Genomic DNA, 18432 nt, shown 5'->3' with positions numbered 1-18432 from the left:
CCCTATGTACAGGAATATAACTACTATAATACTGCCCCTATGTACAGGAATATAACTACTATAATACTGCCCCCTATGTACAAGAATATAACTACTATAATACTGACCCCTATGTACAAGTATATAACTACTATAATACTGCCTCGCCTCCTATGTACAGGAATATAACTACTATAATACTGCCCCCTATGTACAGGAATATAACTACTATAATACTGCCCCCTATGTACAGGAATATATCTACTATAATACTGCCCCCTATGTACAAGAATATAACTACTATAATACTGCTCCCTATGTACAGGAATATAACTACTATAATACTGCCCTCTATGTACAAGAATATAACTACTATAATACTGCCCCCTATGTACAAGAATATAACTACTATAATACTGCCCCCTATGTACAAGAATATAACTACTATAATACTGCCCCCTATGTACAAGAATATAACTACTATAATACTGCCCCCTATGTACAAGAATATAACTACTATAATACTGCCCCCTATGTACAAGAATATAACTACTATAATACTGCCCCTATGTACAAGTATATAACTACTATAATACTGCCTCCTATGTACAAGAATATAACTACTATAATACTGCCCCCTATGTACAAGAATATAACTACTATAATACTGCCCCCTATGTACAAGAATATAACTACTATAATACTGCCCCCTATGTACAAGAATATAACTACAATATTACTGCCCCCTATGTACAGGAATATAACTACTATAATACTGCCCCCTATGTACAGGAATATAACTACTATAATACTGCCCCTATGTACAGGAATATAACTACTATAATACTGCCCCCTATGTACAAGAATATAACTACTATAATACTGACCCCTATGTACAAGTATATAACTACTATAATACTGCCTCGCCTCCTATGTACAGGAATATAACTACTATAATACTGCCCCCTATGTACAAGAATATAACTACTATAATACTGCCCCCTATGTACAAGACTATAACTACTATAATACTGCCCCCTATGTACAGGAATATAACTACTATAATACTGCCCCCTATGTACAAGAATATAACTACTATAATACTGCCCCCTATGTACAGGAATATAACTACTATAATACTGCCCCCTATGTACAAGAATATAACTACTATAATACTGCCCCCTATGTACAGGAATATAACTACTATAATACTGCCCCCTATGTACAAGAATATAACTACTATAATACTGCCCCCTATGTACAAGAATATAACTACTATAATACTGCCCCCTATGTACAGGAATATAACTACTATAATACTGCCCCCTATGTACAAGAATATAACTACTATAATACTGCCCCCTATGTACAAGAATATAACTACTATAATACTGCCCCCTATGTACAGGAATATAACTACTATAATACTGCCCCCTATGTACAAGAATATAACTACTATAATACTGCTCCCTATGTACAGGAATATAACTACTATAATACTGCCCCCTATGTACAGGGATATAACTACTATAATACTGCCCCCTATGTACAAGAATATAACTACTATAATACTGCCCCCTATGTACAAGAATATAACTACTATAATACTGCCCCCTATGTACAAGAATATAACTACTATAATACAGCCCCCTATGTAGGAGACTCCCTGTATTCCTCTATATACTTCCTCGGAGCACCTGGTGCTGGTATCAGGACACGGCTGAGCTCTGGTTGCAGTGAAGCGGTTAATGTCCCATGCAAGTTAGCGGGTCCGGTGCCAGTTTTGGAGGGGTGTATAATGTATCGGCTTTTGTTTGCTACTGCTCAGAAAGTCCATGCTATAAATTAAATTAGCGGGGGACAATGGAGGCATTGTGCCTGTGCGGGGCTTTACCATTACACGTATAATGCGGCTGCAGGGTGATTTATCTGGGTGCGATCCCAGCACACGCCTCGGGCTCACCGCAATCTACTTCGGATTTACCAATTTTATGCGACATAGATGTCTGGGACCCCATAACATCCTAGGGGTGCACTAATTACTGGTGACAATCATTGCCTAGAAATAGGGAACCAATGACCTGTCCAAAACAATTTGGTGGGCGGCCCCCAGAGAATAAGGTGGTCTTGGGTGACCACCATCATATATGGGGTCCTGTGGGATAATAAGGACTGGGTGGTGGGATTGTAAGTCCCTATTGTAAATGTAGAGTGCAAAGAGCACAGCAGTGTGAGGACATGTCCCCAGTTCTATAATCCTGGAAAATAAATCCATATATAACAGTCCTGCAGCTACTAACAACATACACAAAGGTCTGATTACACTTCTCTCCAGGGACAATACATAACACTGGCTGCACTGTTAGTTATGCTTTAATTATATTTCATGGTATCATATCTGCCGCTAGTGGATAAGTGGGACCCCCCTGACTGTGCGCCCTATCTCTAGTGTCAGCAGTAATTCTGTGCTCCCCGCCTGAGGGTCTCCAGGCTGCCGAGACGCAGCGCAGGACCCCAGGCCAGGAACTGGAGAAGAGGATTCTGTATCCTCGAGGCTTAACGAGATAAAAACCAATTAGGAGCCGAGGCTGAAGAGATGATTAAGTGTCTGTGAAGTGGGACTAGTGGGATTAACCCGATTAGTAGGAGAGATCCCTTCACTCGGCTCCTGCCCACAGGCCCCCGGGACGCTTGTCACAGTGTGAATAACTCCAGAGACCACTGACTGGGCAGTCACAAGGGGGCGCTATACCACTGACTATGTAATGGGGGCACTATATGAGCGGCTATGTAATGGGGGCACTATATGAGCGGTTATGTAATGGGGGCACTATATGAGCGGTTATGTAATGGGGGCACTATATGACCGGCTATGTAATGGGGGACTATATGAGCGGCTATGTAATGGGGGCACTATATGAGCGGCTATGTAATGGGGGACTATATGACCGGCTATGTAATGGGGGCACTATATGAGCGGTTATGTAATGGGGGCACTATATGACCGGCTATGTAATGGGGGCACTATATGAGCGGTTATGTAATGGGGGCACTATATGACCGGCTATGTAATGGGGGACTATATGAGCGGCTATGTAATGGGGGCACTATATGAGCGGCTATGCAATGGGGGCACTATATGACCGGCTATGTAATGGGGGCACTATATGACCGGCTATGTAATGGGGGCACTATATGAGCAGTTATGTAATGGGGGCACTATATGAGCGGTTATGTAATGGGGGCACTATATGAGCGGTTATCTAATGGGGGCACTATATGAGCGGTTATGTAATGGGGGCACTATATGACCGGCTATGTATTGGGGGCACTATATGACCGGTTATGTAATGGGGGCACTATATGACCGGCTATGTAATGAGGCACTATATGACCGGCGATGTAATTGAGGCACTATATCAAGAGATGTATGGGATGTATCAAGAGAGGAATAGATTCTCATGATAAAGACATAGTTCTGCCCTTATACAAATCCCTGGTCAGACCACACATGGAATATTGTGTACAGTTTTGGGCACCAGTATATAAAAAGGATATAGTAGAGCTGGAACGGGTGCAGAGGAGAGCAACCAGGATTATTAGGGGAATGGGGGCACTAGAATACAATGACAGATTACAAAATTTGGGATTATTCAGTTTAGAAAAAAGACGACTGAGGGGAGACCTCATTACAATGTACAAATACCTGAACGGACAGTACAAGGATCTCTCCAAAAATCTTTTTATACCTAGGCCAGTGACCAGGACAAGGGGGCATCCTCTACGCCTAGAGGAGAGGCGATTCTACCATCACCATAGACAAAGGTTCTTTACTGTAAGAGCAGTGAGACTGTGGAACTCTCTGCCGCAGGAGGTTGTTATGGCGGACTCTATGTACATGTTCAAGAGAGAAAAAATATCACGGGTTATGGGGATAAAACATTTATTTAATTCTTGAAGGTTGGACTTGATGGACTTGCGTCTCCTTCCAGCCTTATATACTATGATACTATGATACTATGATATGAGCGGTTATGTAATGGGGGCACTATATGAGCGGTTATGTAATGGGGGCACTATATGACCGGCTATGTAATGGGGGCACTATTGGAAATTGGAAATTGTCGTCCAATGTAAAACCTACACCCTCCTGGAGTAAGGATGAGGCGCCTGTGCCGGCTGGTGAGTGCCAGCGCGGGATGGGATATGTGCAGATGGGAGCACAGCAGGGGGCACACAGAAAATTAGTGGCAACAAAAGATCCCAAATCTTGTGGAATTTGCACTGACGTAATTAAGAATCCGGCCTCCGTTGTGTCAATTATCTGCTCTACAAGACGCTGTCTCCAGATATCAGTCAGGGTCAGGATTACTCGTGCACCATGACGAGGCTGCTGCATCCTCCCTGGAAGGCCTAATGATGACCTTACCGAAGCCCCTGACCCTATAGCCCCTGACAACTAGAGGGTCACTTATAGTGCCCGATCACCATCCGGAGATTCAAGATACAGAAACTCTCATTACAAATAGAAGTGTATACATAGGTTTCTCAAAGTGTCCTGACACTGCTGTTCTCTGAGCTCTGTGCAATGAGATATTCTATAGCCCCTCCCCCAACCTTGCGTCTCACCTCCACCTCTAATGCTTCCGTTCTTGCGTGGTCTCTCTATTGGGGCACAAACACTCTGGCTCCAGCTGCCTTGGGCCAGCACGTGCACCCAGTATTGTGTCCCCCAGCCAATCCCCTGTGTCCCTGTTATATCAGGCGACTGGCTACACACTAGAGTTCTGAAACAATAAAGTTTCTGAGTTCCTAGAAAAATATTCTGGATTTGTAACCCAAGATACACTGTGGGCGTGTTCTCACACTGCTGTGCTCTTAGCTCCCCAGTCCCTCTTCTCTGCAGGTCTGCTGATGTATCCAACCAGAAGCCTTCTACAGCAGAAAGGCAAAGCTGTGAGGCGACTTAATGCAGCTACAATCCTGGAATATAAATCCATATTTCACAGTACCACAGCTGCTACTAACAACATTCACAAAGTAATGATTACACCTCTCTCCAGGGCTAATACCTCACACTGGCTACAGAGAGCACAGCAGTGTGAGGACACGCCCCCCAGTACCTAACATACCTAGCAGTAAGTATACAAGTTATGGAGGTGACATGTTCCGTGTACCATGACGCTCCGTTTAGTACATTTGGCCCTGGTAGATTTTTAGTCGCCGTGTCGCCATTCAGCAAACAGTGGTGCGGCGGCACCAGCACCTGGGATCCATTAAGAACTCAGCGGACCATGATAAAGTTCCATAGAGTCGAGCACTGGATACAAGCGCCAGAGCCGGGGTAATAAGCCTCATGTTGACATTTCTCCTGCACGCGGAGTTGCTGGGTAATTGCTTACATGCAGGTCTGAGGTTTGACTGCTCCGCCATTGCCTGACGCCCCCCGGTCCCGCTCCAATCAGCCAGAATTGCTGCTCAATGAGTGTTAATCGGTACAATTTGTCTTTTAGCTTGCACTTCGCGGAAAGGTTATTATCCAGGAGTGATGACCACATGAAGGCCTAGGAGGGGCGCCACCGCTTACACTATCCAGGCCGACCCCGGAGACTCACACAACCACATACATTTACTATAGAAAAGTAACTAAACCTGTAACATACCCAGCTATGTCACTGCACAGATGCAGATTTACACAATATTACGCCGCCACTAGGGGGAGCTCAATACATACTACAATACATACACTATATGCAGGAAGCTCCCCCTAGTGGTGGCTGCAAACTAATGGAATTGTATTGTTTAAAGTGGATACTGTGGTTGGTTATCATCCATTACTGCTGCCTCCACTGTGTACTTACCTTCTAAATCCCCCATCACAGTAAATCTACCTCCACTGTGTACTTACCTTCTAAATCCCCCATCACAGTAAATCTACCTCCACTGTGTACTTACCTGCTGAATGCCCCCTTCACTGCGTCCCAGTGATTGGCTGTAACGGGAAAGTGCCATCAGAGTGACAGCTCAATAAACAATGGACCATGGAGTGCCGCAAAGGCGGGGCTTACCAGCGCACCGTCTGATTTCCTCTTAACCACTTCCCACCTTAAAAACCTAATATTGTGTATCCTGTCCCATATATTTCTGATAATTAAGTGAATCCATCGCCCTTTCTGACAAATGTACTGAAATTCTCCATAAAAGACCAATTCTGGATTATCTTTTCCTAAAACCCTTAGTTATTCCTCCCGGAAATGTATAAATTTGACAGCATTTTCCTTTTGGGACCCTATATTGTAATAAAATATATAATATATAATGTAATAGTATAATAGGACAAGTCCTTAAACGTATCACCCAGATGTCAATGTATGCAAAGAGTCTTAGGAGGAATAACAGAGGGACAGCAGAAGAATATACAGGCTGAAGCTGCGGCTGTGTCAGGAGTGGTCGGAGCTCCTCCATACTGGGTGCTGGGGTACTGGGGTGCTGGGTGATGGGGTACTGGGGTGCTGGGCCTGTCATATTCTTTGCTGCGAGTTTTCGGGTCGGAGTAATTACTGCTTCTTAAGATGTTGCTCTTATTAAGCGCGGAGCAGTAACTCAGCATGCTCCCCCAGCCCTGCCAGCAATTATGAGAAGGCGGCTAATTAAGAATGATGCTTTATAGGGCTCCGTTAACCCCTCGGCCGCCACGGCCCACTTCAAGGCACTTTGAAGATACACAATAACAAAGGAATCTGTCATTTTAATTAAGTTTACCCCAGATGGAGTTTATTTACCAAGGAACGGGGGGGGGGGGGGGGGGGGGGTTGGGGGGCGCTGCTTTTTATGTAACTTTTCTTTCTTTTTTTGCAGGCAGAGTTTAGTAAAATTTAGGATTTTGGGGAAATAGCCATTAATAGTGGATACCCAGGAGGGGGAGGAGGATGTCTAGAGACCTCATACGCAGAGAAGTGTAAGAGCTTGTTCACACCATGTACTGCACTGATGACCAGCTCCTATATAAAGGGGTAGTGCCAAGATCCCAAACACTAATCCCCTACAGTGGATCCACACCTAAATAACCTCCTGGTATGGAGCAGATCTGCCGAATTTGAGGTCAGCATTTTGAAAATTTTGGCAAAAATCTGATATTCAATTATTCCCAAATTTTGACCGTCCCTTCAAGTAATGAAAGCTGCAATACCATGTCCCGGCCACTAGACCATCTATAGAGCCTTGTGCTTTCAGCTCTGTACACTACAGAAGGTAGGTGGTCACTGCAGATGGACCACCACCAATATGATATCTATTAGGTAGCCAGTATCTAAGTTCTGGAAAACCCCTTTAAGAAAATACATGTAAGTCCTCTGTTTCGGTAGAGAGGGTGCAACGAGTCTCTCCATCTCTGGAGGAATTGCCCGGTCTTAAATTACAAAGACAAGCGATTGATTAGAACAGCCTTGGGTGTAATACCTCGTTTGCCCTGTGGGAGTGCTACAGGGAAACTCAACACTTACCATTGTTCAAATCCGATCGCTAGTGATTTCATTAAAGGGATACTTTATGATCAGCTTGTTATCCCTACAGTACAGATTTTAAGGTGAAGAATTCCTTTACTTTAGCCTTGAAGGAGTATTCTAGTAATATCAAGTTACCCCATCTCTAACACTGACGGTTATTCCAGAAGTTATCCTAAAGTTGGGGTGTGACTGTTGGGACTCCCACTGATGACATTAGTGGGGTCCCTTGTCACACAAGGATGGACGCTCCTTTCAGTTCTATGGTGCATTGTTATGCCTGACAATAGGATCCTGACCAACAACAGAATAGAGGATGTCAGGACATATCATGGAATTCCCCTTTAAATGTATACTCCTATAGTGACAAGGAGTCATCTGTGATTACTGTGACTCTGGTTACAAGGTATCTTGCAAACATTTCTAAGAAGTTCAGGCCACTTTTTTAGACCCTTCCAATAATACTATACCTGGTCATGAGAGGGTTAAATTCATCCCACCAGTAGTGGATAGCTGCTATGATGGGAGCCAGTAATAAACCTTCAGATAAAGGTTTCCATTGTGTATCAATTTTGGGTCAAAGGGTTAAATGTAAATTAGTGAGTAATAAGTCCCGTGGGTGTGATTACCCAGCTTTCTATGAATCCTGACCGGTATCAGGAGGGCATAATGCAAATTAAAGGAAATTTACCATGAAAATCCATCATGATAAACCAGGGGCACTTACTCATAGATCCAGGCACCCGGAGTGTGAGAATCTTCCTATATTTGTTATCCAAGTCCTCCATCCTTCTATCAATCAAATTATGCTAATGAGCCTGAAGGGCTCTGGGAGGTGTTACCAGAACCCCTCCGTGCTGCAACTTCACAGTCAGCTATACTGTCTCTCTCTTGCCCCTGTTCCTTTAGCAGTTCCCCCCTCCCTCTTGCTAATGTGACCTGTAATTTTGCCAATGAGTCGGCTGCAGATTCAAAGACTGTTACACTGTGCAGGAGCACTTCCCCCTCCCCCTGTGTGAGGTTACAGCAGGTTGTGGGGAATTCGGAGGGAGCAGGGGGGAGACGGTATAGCCGACTGTGAAACTTCAGCACCGAGAGTCTCTTGTTCATGCCCCCAAAGCCCTACTGGCTCATTAGCATAATTATAAAAGTTGATTTTAGAAGGTAGGAGGCCATGGATAACATCAGCACAGTCACGGTGCCGGGATCTATGAGTAAGTGTTCTTGGTTTATCATTCTGGATTTGATAGTAATTTCCTTTAAGAGTAAAAATAAAACCAGACGCCTTTAAGACGCAGCAGGGGCTTTTCTCTCGGACGCCTCTTCCTGTACACAGACCGAAGAAAAAGGAACCAAAATAACCCAAAGCACCAGGTGACCTGGGAGGGGGTGTCCTCACACTGCTGTGCTCTAAGCTCCAGTGACAACAGTAGCAGGCTTGAATACTGCAGAAGTCACTCTGAGCAAAGGGGAGGGACTACAAAGCAGGTCGATGCAGGGTGCTAAGAGCACAGCAGTGAGAGCACTGGGAAAAGAATGATCAGAGCTGCAGTCTGGCTCTTGTTAATGTTATCATGGATGGCTATTAGCGTGTAGTTATCCTGAATATTTGGGCCCTATGTGGTGGCCGATGGTGACAGGAAGCACTAGCTGAGGACGGGCTCCTTCTCTGGAAGGTGTTTGCATACGTAGCTGTCCTGTGGCTTCTCTATGCAAACTCTCTGCGCCCCCTGGGATTTGCATGAGGAGGATTTGCATTGCGGCTGTAACAATGGCGATGATTTGACTATCTGACTGTCACCTGTGCGGCTGTTACATACACGTCTCCGCTTCACCGTCCCTATGATAACACTTCTTGTCCAGCACCAGATGAAGTCCAATGTAGGGTCGTTAGTTTATTACCTGTTAAAAGTTGGGAATGAAGTCTGGAACTCTTCTGTAGGTCTATGATAATACTTCTCATCAGACGCGGGCCAGGCAGTGTTATCATAGGACCAGAACATCAATTATTTAGTATTCACATGTAGTGCTTGATGATACAGGCTCGTTTGCTGCTCCCTATGATAACACTTCCGGTCCTGTACTTAATCCTATGTATCGGGTGAATGACACCCCACCAGGATAATGCCATGGGTAGAGCGGGCGCATCCCCTTTAAGAGAGGGAGCACCGGCAATAACCCCGGACATATAAGACAAGACAGTGAGCAGCCACACATGACTCCCTGACCGCGCTACATTATCTGACCATTAAGGACAAATTCCCCCAAAGCTAAATTTGCACTTTTCTATTTATTTCCTCCTTTTCTTCTCCTAATTTTGGGGAATTCTGATTATCAGCCACTGAGTCGCCGTGAAAACCAATGAAATCAACAAAACCGTGACAGCATCGAAACAATGAAAGATTATCTGTGTACAAGGACAAGCTCAAAGGGAAAAAGAGATAAAAATGATTAAACGATAGATAATAGATGATATATAATAGATATGAGATAGATAGATAGATAGATAGATATGAGATAGATAGATAGATAGATAGATATGAGATAGATAGATAGATAGATAGATATGAGATAGATAGATAGATAGATAGATAGATAGATAGATAGATAGATATGAGATAGATAGATAGATAGATAGATAGATGGATAGATAGATAGATAGATAGATAGATAGATATGAGATAGATAGATAGATAGATATGAGATAGATAGATAGATATGAGATAGATAGATAGATAGATAGATAGATAGATATGAGATAGATAGGAGATAGATAGATAGATAGATAGATAGATGATAGATAGATAGATAGGAGATAGATAGATAGGAGATAGATATGAGATAGATAGATAGATAGATAGATAGATGGATAGATAGATAGATATGAGATAGATAGATAGATAGGAGATAGATAGATAGATAGATAGATATGAGATAGATAGATAGATAGATAGATAGATAGATAGATATGAGATAGATATGAGATAGATATGAGATAGATAGATAGATAGATAGATAGGAGATAGATAGATAGATAGATAGATATGAGATAGATATGAGATAGATATGAGATAGATAGATAGATAGATAGATAGGAGATAGATAGATAGATAGATAGATAGATAGATAGATAGATAGATAGATAGATAGATAGATAGATAGATAGATATGAGATAGATAGATATGAGATAGATAGATAGATAGATAGATAGGAGATAGATAGATAGATAGATAGATAGATAGATAGATAGATAGATATGAGATATGGTAGATAGATAGATAGATAGATAGATAGATAGATATGAGATATGGTAGATAGATAGATAGATAGATAGATAGATATGAGATAGATAGATAGATAGATAGGAGATAGATAGATAGATAGATAGATAGATAGATAGGAGATAGATAGATAGATAGGAGATAGATAGATAGATAGGAGATAGATAGATAGATAGGAGATAGATAGATAGATAGATAGATAGATAGGAGATAGATAGATAGATAGATAGATAGATAGATAGATAGATAGATAGGTAGATAGATAGATAGATAGATAGATAGATAGATATGAGATAGATAGATAGATAGATAGATATGAGATAGATAGATAGATAGATAGATAGATAGATAGATAGATAGATAGATAGATATGAGATATGGTAGATAGATAGATAGATAGATAGATAGATAGATAGATATGAGATAGATAGATAGATAGATAGATAGATAGGAGATAGATAGATAGATATGAGATATGGTAGATAGATAGATAGATAGATAGATAGATAGATAGATAGATATGAGATATGGTAGATAGATAGATAGATAGATAGATAGATAGATAGATATGAGATAGATAGATAGATAGATAGATGGATAGATAGATAGGAGATAGATAGATAGATAGATAGATAGATAGATAGGAGATAGATAGATAGATAGGAGATAGATAGATAGATAGATAGATAGATAGATAGGAGATAGATAGATAGATAGATAGATAGATAGATAGATAGATAGGTAGATAGATAGATAGATAGATAGATAGATATGAGATAGATAGATAGATAGATAGATATGAGATAGATAGATAGATAGATAGATAGATAGATAGATAGATAGATATGAGATATGGTAGATAGATAGATAGATAGATAGATAGATAGATATGAGATAGATAGATAGATAGATAGATAGATAGATAGGAGATAGATAGATAGATAGGAGATAGATAGATAGATAGATAGATAGATAGATAGATATGAGATAGATAGATAGATAGGAGATAGATAGATATGAGATAGATAGATAGATAGATAGATAGATAGATAGGAGATAGATAGATAGATAGGAGATAGATAGATAGATAGATAGATAGATAGATAGATAGATAGATAGATATGAGATAGATAGATAGATAGATAGATAGATAGATAGATAGATATGAGATAGATAGATAGATAGATAGATAGATAGATAGATAGATATGAGATAGATAGATAGATAGATAGATAGATAGATAGATAGATATGAGATAGATAGATAGATAGATAGATAGATAGATAGATAGATAGATATGAGATATGGTAGATAGATAGATATGAGATAGATATAGATAGATAGATATGAGATAGATATATATGAGATAGATAGATAGATAGATAGATAGATAGATAGATAGATATGAGATAGATAGATAGATATGAGATATGGTAGATAGATAGATAGATAGATAGATAGATAGATAGATAGATAGATAGATAGATAGATAAGAAATAGATAAATATGGGATATCAGTGTAATCACCAGCGGCCTACAGAGGACAAGTTACTCTATAATCTGGTGACTCTGTAGTTGAGCCTCAGGTCCCTTAGGTCCCGATTTTAGCTCTGGGATCTCTATTATTACTGCTACTCTCCAAAAGTAGACTAATGTGTAAATCACATCTTTACAAGAAGAACCCCCTGCTGAGACTCCGAGGACTCAGCACTGCCCCAGGATGGAGCATTAGGTCCATAAAACAACATGGGTCAGTAGTTGTATAGGGTAATAAATTCCACAGAACTGAAGATATACACAATGTATAATCCAGGATGTAACTCAGGATCAATACAGGATAAGTAATGTCATGTATGTACACTGTGACTGCACCAGCAGCAGAATAGTGAGTGCAGCTCTGGAGTATAATACAGGATGTAACTCAGGATCAGTACAGGATAAGTAATGTCATGTATGTACACAGTGACTGCACCAGCAGCAGAATAGTGAGTGCAGCTCTAGGGTATAATACAGGATGTAACTCAGGATCAGTACAGGATAAGTAATGCCATGTATGTACACTGTGACTGCACCAGCAGCAGAATAGTGAGTGCAGCTCTGGAGTATAATACAGAATGTAACTCAGGGTCAGTACAGGATAAGTAATGTCATGTATGTACACAGTGACCTCACCAGCAGCAGAATAGTGAGTGCAGCTCTGGGATATAATACAGGATGTAACTCAGGATCAGTACAGGATAAGTAATGTCATGTATGTACACAGTGACTGCACCAGCAGCAGAATAGTGAGTGCAGCTCTGGGATATAATACAAGATGTAACTCAGGATCAGTACAGGATAAGTAATGTCATGTATGTACACAGTGACTGCACCAGCAGAATAGTGAGTGCAGCTCTGGGGTATAATACAGGATGTAACTCAGGATCAGTACAGGATAAGTAATGTCATGTATGTACACAGTGACTGCACCAGCAGCAGAATAGTGAGTGCAGCTCTGGAGTATAATACAGGATGTAACTCAGGATCAGTACAGGATAAGTAATGTCATGTATGTACACAGTGACTGCACCAGCAGCAGAATAGTGAGTGCAGCTCTGGGGTATAATACAGGACGTAACTCAGGGTCAGTACAGGATAAGTAATGCCATGTATGTACACAGTGACTGCACCAGCAGCAGAATAGTGAGTGTAGCTCTGGGGTATAATACAGGATAAGTAATGTCATGTATGTACACAGTGACGGCACCAGCAGAATAGTGAGTGCAGCTCTGGGGTATAATACAGGATGTAACTCAGGATCAGTACAGGATAAGTAATGTCATGTATGTACACAGTGACTGCACCAGCAGCAGAATAGTGAGTGCAGCTCTGGAGTATAATACAGGATGTAACTCAGGATCAGTACAGGATAAGTAATGTCATGTATGTACACAGTGACTGCACCAGCAGCAGAATAGTGAGTGCAGCTCTGGGGTATAATACAGGATGTAACTCAGGATCAGTACAGGATAAGTAATGCCATGTATGTACACAGTGACTGCACCAGCAGCAGAATAGGGAGTGCAGCTCTGAAGTATAATACCGGATGTAACTCAGGATCAGTACAGGATAAGTAATGTCATGTATGTACACAGTGACTGCACCAGCAGCAGAATAGTGAGTGCAGCTCTGGAGTATAATACAGGATGTAACTCAGGATCAGTACAGGATAAGTAATGTCATGCATGTACACAGTGACTGCACCAGCAGCAGAATAGGGAGTGCAGCTCTGGTGTATAATCCAGGATGTAACTCAGGATCAGTACAGGATAAGTAATGTCATGTATGTACACAGTGACTGCACCAGCAGCAGAATAGTAAGTGCAGCTCTGGAGTATAATACAGGATGTAACTCAGGATCAGTACAGGATAAGTAATGTCATGTATGTACACAGTGACTGCACCAGCAGCAGAATAGTGAGTACAGCTCTGGGGTATAATACAGGATGTAACTCAGGATCAGTACAGGATAAGTAATGTCATGTATGTACACAGTGACTGCACCAGCAGCAGAATAGTGAGTGCCGCTCTGGCGTATAATACAGGATGTAACTCAGGATCAGTACAGGATAAGTAATGTCAGGTATGTACACAGTGACTGCACCAGCAGCAGAATAGTGAGTGCAGCTCTGGAGTATAATACAGGATGTAACTCAGGATCAGTACAGGATAAGTAATGTCATGTATGTACACAGTGACTGCACCAGCAGAATAGTGAGTGCAGCTCTGGGGTATAATACAGGATGTAACTCAGGATCAGTACAGGATAAGTAATGTCATGTATGTACACAGTGACTGCACCAGCAGAATAGTGAGTGCAGCTCTGGGGTATAATACAGGATGTAACTCAGGATCAGTACAGGATAAGTAATGTCATGTATGTACACAGTGACTGCACCAGCAGAATAGTGAGTGCAGCTCTGGGGTATAATACAGGATCTAACTGAGGATCAGTACAGGATAAGTAATGTCATGTATGTACACAGTGACTGCACCAGCAGCAGAATAGTGAGTGCAGCTCTGGGGTATAATACAGGATGTAACTCAGGATCAGTACAGGATAAGTAATGTCAGGTATGTACACAGTGACTGCACCAGCAGCAGAATAGTGAGTGCAGCTCAGTGCTATAATACAGGATGTAACTCAGGATCAGTACAGGATAAGTAATGTCATGTATGTACCCAGTGACTGCACCAGCAGCAGAATAGTGAGTGCAGCTCTGGAGTATAATACAGGATGTAACTCAGGATCAGTACAGGATAAGTAATGTCATGTATGTACACAGTGACTGCACCAGCAGAATAGTGAGTGCAGCTCTGGGGTATAATACAGGATGTAACTCAGGATCAGTACTGGATAAGTATTGTCATGTATGTACACAGTGACTGCACCAGCAGCAGAATAGTGAGTGCAGCTCTGGAGTATAATACAGGGGTCATGTATGTACACAGTGACTGCACCAGCAGCAGAATAGTGAGTGCAGCTCTGGAGTATAATACAGGGGTCATGTATGTACACAGTGACTGCACCAGCAGCAGAATAGTGAGTGCAGCTCTGGAGTATAATACAGGGGTCATGTATGTACACAGTGACTGCACCAGCAGCAGAATAGTGAGTGCAGCTCTGGAGTATAATACAGGGGTCATGTATGTACACAGTGACTGCACCAGCAGCAGAATAGTGAGTGCAGTGAGTTGTTTTTGTACTTCTCAGTCCTGGCTGTGGTGTTACATTATGAATAGTATATGGGGAAGTTCTCTATATTTAGTCTCCCCTCTATATTTGGGGCCGGGGGATAGCTGTGAGCTTTCCCTGTTAGTAATTTATGACAGTAATAACCTATTACTCAGCAGATCCGCGGAGCAGCCACGTGTCACATACACATCTCCTCTCTACTACTCATAGTTTCTCTTCTGGATACGTCACCTCTGTGTGACACCAGTACTGACCTCATAGTGATAGTTCATGCAGGTCAGGTCCCTCCAGCACTTGTCTCCCCGCACTTTGATCAGACCCTGAAATTGGGGGGAAAAAGATACAATTTAGTATAACATATAACATAAAGATGTCGGTCACAGCATCGCCCTCCCGCATCCCCTCCATAAGACCAATCCGCCCATATATGTAGTTTATAAAGAACCGTCCTGCAACTTTGTAATATATTGTATAGTTCAGCTTCGTGCCTTTCACTAGATCTCTGCTTGCTGTCAGCGACCGGGGACATTGTTGGTTATACTTATAGGTTACTTCTCACAGCTGATGGCTCGTTACAATGTTCTTCAATGCTTATAAGCCTGACATGTAGCATGCAGGCTCTGGTTCCTGGCTGTGTGATTTCAGCTCTGGAGCACGCACAGTCCATGGGGTTGATACATCTGCCGGCCACGCTCCCTGCCCCAGGGCTAGGCTACCAGCTCCCGCTTTGATCTGAGCATAAAACGCTCTTCTGATTAGGATCACAAACCTTCTGATGAAGGACGAGCTGGGATGTCCACATGTGGACATGTGTCTTCACCTCTTCATCAGTGCACAGGTTAATAAGCAGATAATGAGCCGTCTCCTGCCCATCGCTGGGTGTCATCCCTCACACAAGGCTCCTCTGTTACCCTGTGCCAGGCAGGTGGCTGTAAAGGGAATCTCCACCTTTTATCACCCGCTCATTTTTAGGTTTATTTTCTAATACATCTCTATCCAGTGTTTTTAGGACTTGAATAAATAAAATTTTGGCGAGCTGTGGGCACCACTAGAGGGAGCTCAAGAACATAGAAGTCTATGATTAAAATCAATGTATAAACAGTTGACACAGTACGGTATGTTCTGTACTCCTGTGAGTGGCTAATGTATACAAACAGCCCAGTCATGTCTGTTTCGCCCTTATGATCCTCATCAGTGCACACAATAAAGGTGATTTTGCTTGTTGTCCTTGTAGTTGTGGGGGTTGATCCTGTCATTTCCCATCTGTTTATCCATTTTTATTGCTTGGATGCTCTGTGCACCTACGTGTTGTTTGTGTGTACTATCACCCCCCTGTACTTACTGTTTCAACCTCGTAAAACTCATCAGTATAATAAACAGCTGACCTCGTGAAAAAGTGTACAAGTTGGGATATGCTAAAATGGAAGCTGCCTTTTCTCGGTGACAACCTTCTCAGAGTATAAAGTGTTATCCTGAGCTAAAATAACCCCCATGCAGGTCTGTTTCGGTCCTATATCCCTCATCAGTGCAAACACGGCTTTCTTTGCATTATAAGTTACAGAGAACATGCCAACACGTTTTAGCTCACAAAACTACCTGTAAAGAATATAGGGGGCTCCTGAAGTGGTGATACTCCCCCTGCAACCACCTTCCCATTGCTCGCTAGCGCTGCAGCTGGATGTTGTGTGCTCCTCCGAGCTGTTTATGTGTACAATCAGCCCCAGTAATTATGTTTCAGCCTTATAGTCCTCATCAGTGTAAGGAATGGCAGACCACATTATACATGGACAGGTAGGGTTTGCCATAGTAAAAGCCACACTTTACTGATGACTCTCTAATCAGGGGGTGATCCGGAGCCGAAAAGGTAATACAGGGCTGTTCCGGTCTTATATACCTCATCAGTGCATACATTTACAGTGTGGAGGTAGTTCTGCCCTCTCACATCTGTGTATACTAGCGCTGCAGTTGGAGCTGTTGATATGTACAATCAGCCCCGGTAATTGCAGATGCCGGTGACAGACTCCGTCCCGTGGATGGTGTTATGGCAGTAAATCGCGCGGCTGTATTGTCATTGGCAGCGACGTTCTCCAGGCAGCCCGGCCTCAGCCGCTGCCAGATTCCTCCTCATAATCTGATGCAAAGGAGGGGCTAGGGGAGCACTTAACTAATGGCAAGCAATAGGGGAGAGACAACAAGACTTGGATGGGGTGGATGCACCCGATGCTGCAAGTTAACCCTTTATACACCAAAAAGGCCACTTTCTTGCATACAGTTTTAAGCATCTTCAGATTAGAGGGGGCATTATGTCAGCCTGCGTGAGGGGGGGGGGGCATTTTTGGAGAATGGTTGTGTGGAATCGGGGGAGGAACTTAAACAGGACTTTACCACCTATACAGAGCGTTTCAGGACGTAGGGATCGAACATCCTTCAGCCGACATAGCAGCGGAAGGGAAGGGATGTGATTTTGTAGAAGGCAGTGACCTGTGTGTTCTCTTCATAGTACAGCGTAAAGCCGAATTCACACAAACGTATGGGGAGCGTATACACGGCCCCCAGCTTGCGGCTGTACATAGACGGCAATAGGCGCAGAGAGCGATACAGTGCCTGACACGTGTGGCACCATGCTGCTCCACACATGGGGAAAAGATGGAACATGTCCTATGTTTCCCCGTGTGTTCTGCATCTCTATGGAGAGCATAGGGATCCCCCCGCCTCCTCTCCAGCGCCCGGCTGGCATACGTTCCTGTGAATCCGCCATAATGCCAAGTAGAAACAAATAGTCTGAATCAAGAGTCAAAGAAGGCTAGTAACACAGGGGTAAAGATCTGCAGAAGTTTAGTTCTTCAGAGCAGCGCTCCCACCTCCCCAGCAGCCAGGCCTCGGCTCCATACATCATCACCAATTGTCAGACTGGAAACGAATGTGACATCCCAC

General features: G+C 42.6%; 1 protein-coding gene across 2 annotated transcripts in view; it reads right to left on the bottom strand.

The window, feature by feature from the left end:
* The window catches only part of LMF1 (lipase maturation factor 1), a 299716-nt gene that overhangs the window by 91667 nt on the left and 189617 nt on the right, over positions 1–18432 (bottom strand). For both annotated transcript variants that reach the window (XM_072119946.1, XM_072119948.1), the window contains one exon: positions 15753–15818. In XM_072119946.1, coding sequence (XP_071976047.1) covers positions 15753–15818 — 66 coding nt within the window. The remainder of the gene's footprint in view (positions 1–15752; positions 15819–18432) is intronic.

Source organism: Engystomops pustulosus, chromosome 8 (assembly GCF_040894005.1).
Source record: "Engystomops pustulosus chromosome 8, aEngPut4.maternal, whole genome shotgun sequence".
Taxonomy (NCBI): Eukaryota; Metazoa; Chordata; class Amphibia; order Anura; family Leptodactylidae; genus Engystomops; species Engystomops pustulosus.
This window is presented reverse-complemented; position numbering and strand designations above follow the sequence as displayed.